At 62.7% G+C, this 730-nt stretch overlaps 1 protein-coding gene across 1 annotated transcript in view; it reads right to left on the bottom strand.

The window, feature by feature from the left end:
- Positions 1 to 730, bottom strand: part of AHDC1 (AT-hook DNA binding motif containing 1) — a 3,781-nt gene that overhangs the window by 1,026 nt on the left and 2,025 nt on the right. The window contains exon 2 of the mRNA XM_005427134.2: positions 1 to 730. Coding sequence (XP_005427191.1) covers positions 1 to 730 — 730 coding nt within the window.

The raw sequence follows: 730 nt of genomic DNA, 5'->3' as shown, positions 1-730 counted from the left end.
CCCCGAAGCCCCGGGACTGGGAGGGCAGGGGGGACATGCTGCTGTCCCCGCTGTAGTAGTCCAAGCCCAGGTCCGTGCTGTCCTGGAACAGGGGGTTCACCGCCTGTGACTTGGTGGGGAACTTGGCTTTGCCCGTCCCCCTCTCCTTCTTGGAGGCACAAGCCCCTCGGGAGCCCCGGGGCTGCCGGGGTCCCGTGTTCCTCTTGGAGGGGTACACGGAGGAAGAAGAGGAAGAGGAGGAGAAACTCAGGTGGGAGGTGTCGAACATATCCACCTTCTTCCGTCGGCCTCGACCGGGCTTGGAGTTACTCTGGAAGAGGACGCTCTGGTTCCAGTTGTAGCCAGGGGCGGAGGATGCCTCATTCCAGTCCATCATCAGCTTCTCCAGGCTGGAGAGGCTGGACTGGCCCTCGCTGGAGGACGCCTCGCTGTTGGCGCGCCGGTAACCAGCCGGCTGGTTGAACTGGGTGCTGTCAGAGGACGACTCTGAGAAGGTCTCAGAGACTGTCTGCTGCTTGGCTTTCTGCGGGGTGTAGTTGGAGATGTCCAGGATGACGTTGGGTTCATTGAGGTGGCACTCGAAGCCCGGGTTGTAGAGCTGGCTGAAGGCTTCTGAGCTCCAATCCAACCCTCCGTAGCCCTGCCGGAAGGCCCACGGCGCGGAGCTGGGGAACTGCCGGCAGTTTTCAGGCGAGGGCTGGAAGGACGCTGACCCCTTGGGCACCATGTA

This window comes from Geospiza fortis, unplaced genomic scaffold, assembly GCF_000277835.1.
Source record: "Geospiza fortis unplaced genomic scaffold, GeoFor_1.0 scaffold432, whole genome shotgun sequence".
Lineage (NCBI taxonomy): Eukaryota > Metazoa > Chordata > Aves > Passeriformes > Thraupidae > Geospiza > Geospiza fortis.
Note: the sequence above shows the minus strand (reverse complement) of the source record. Positions and strands in the feature narration are given on the sequence as shown.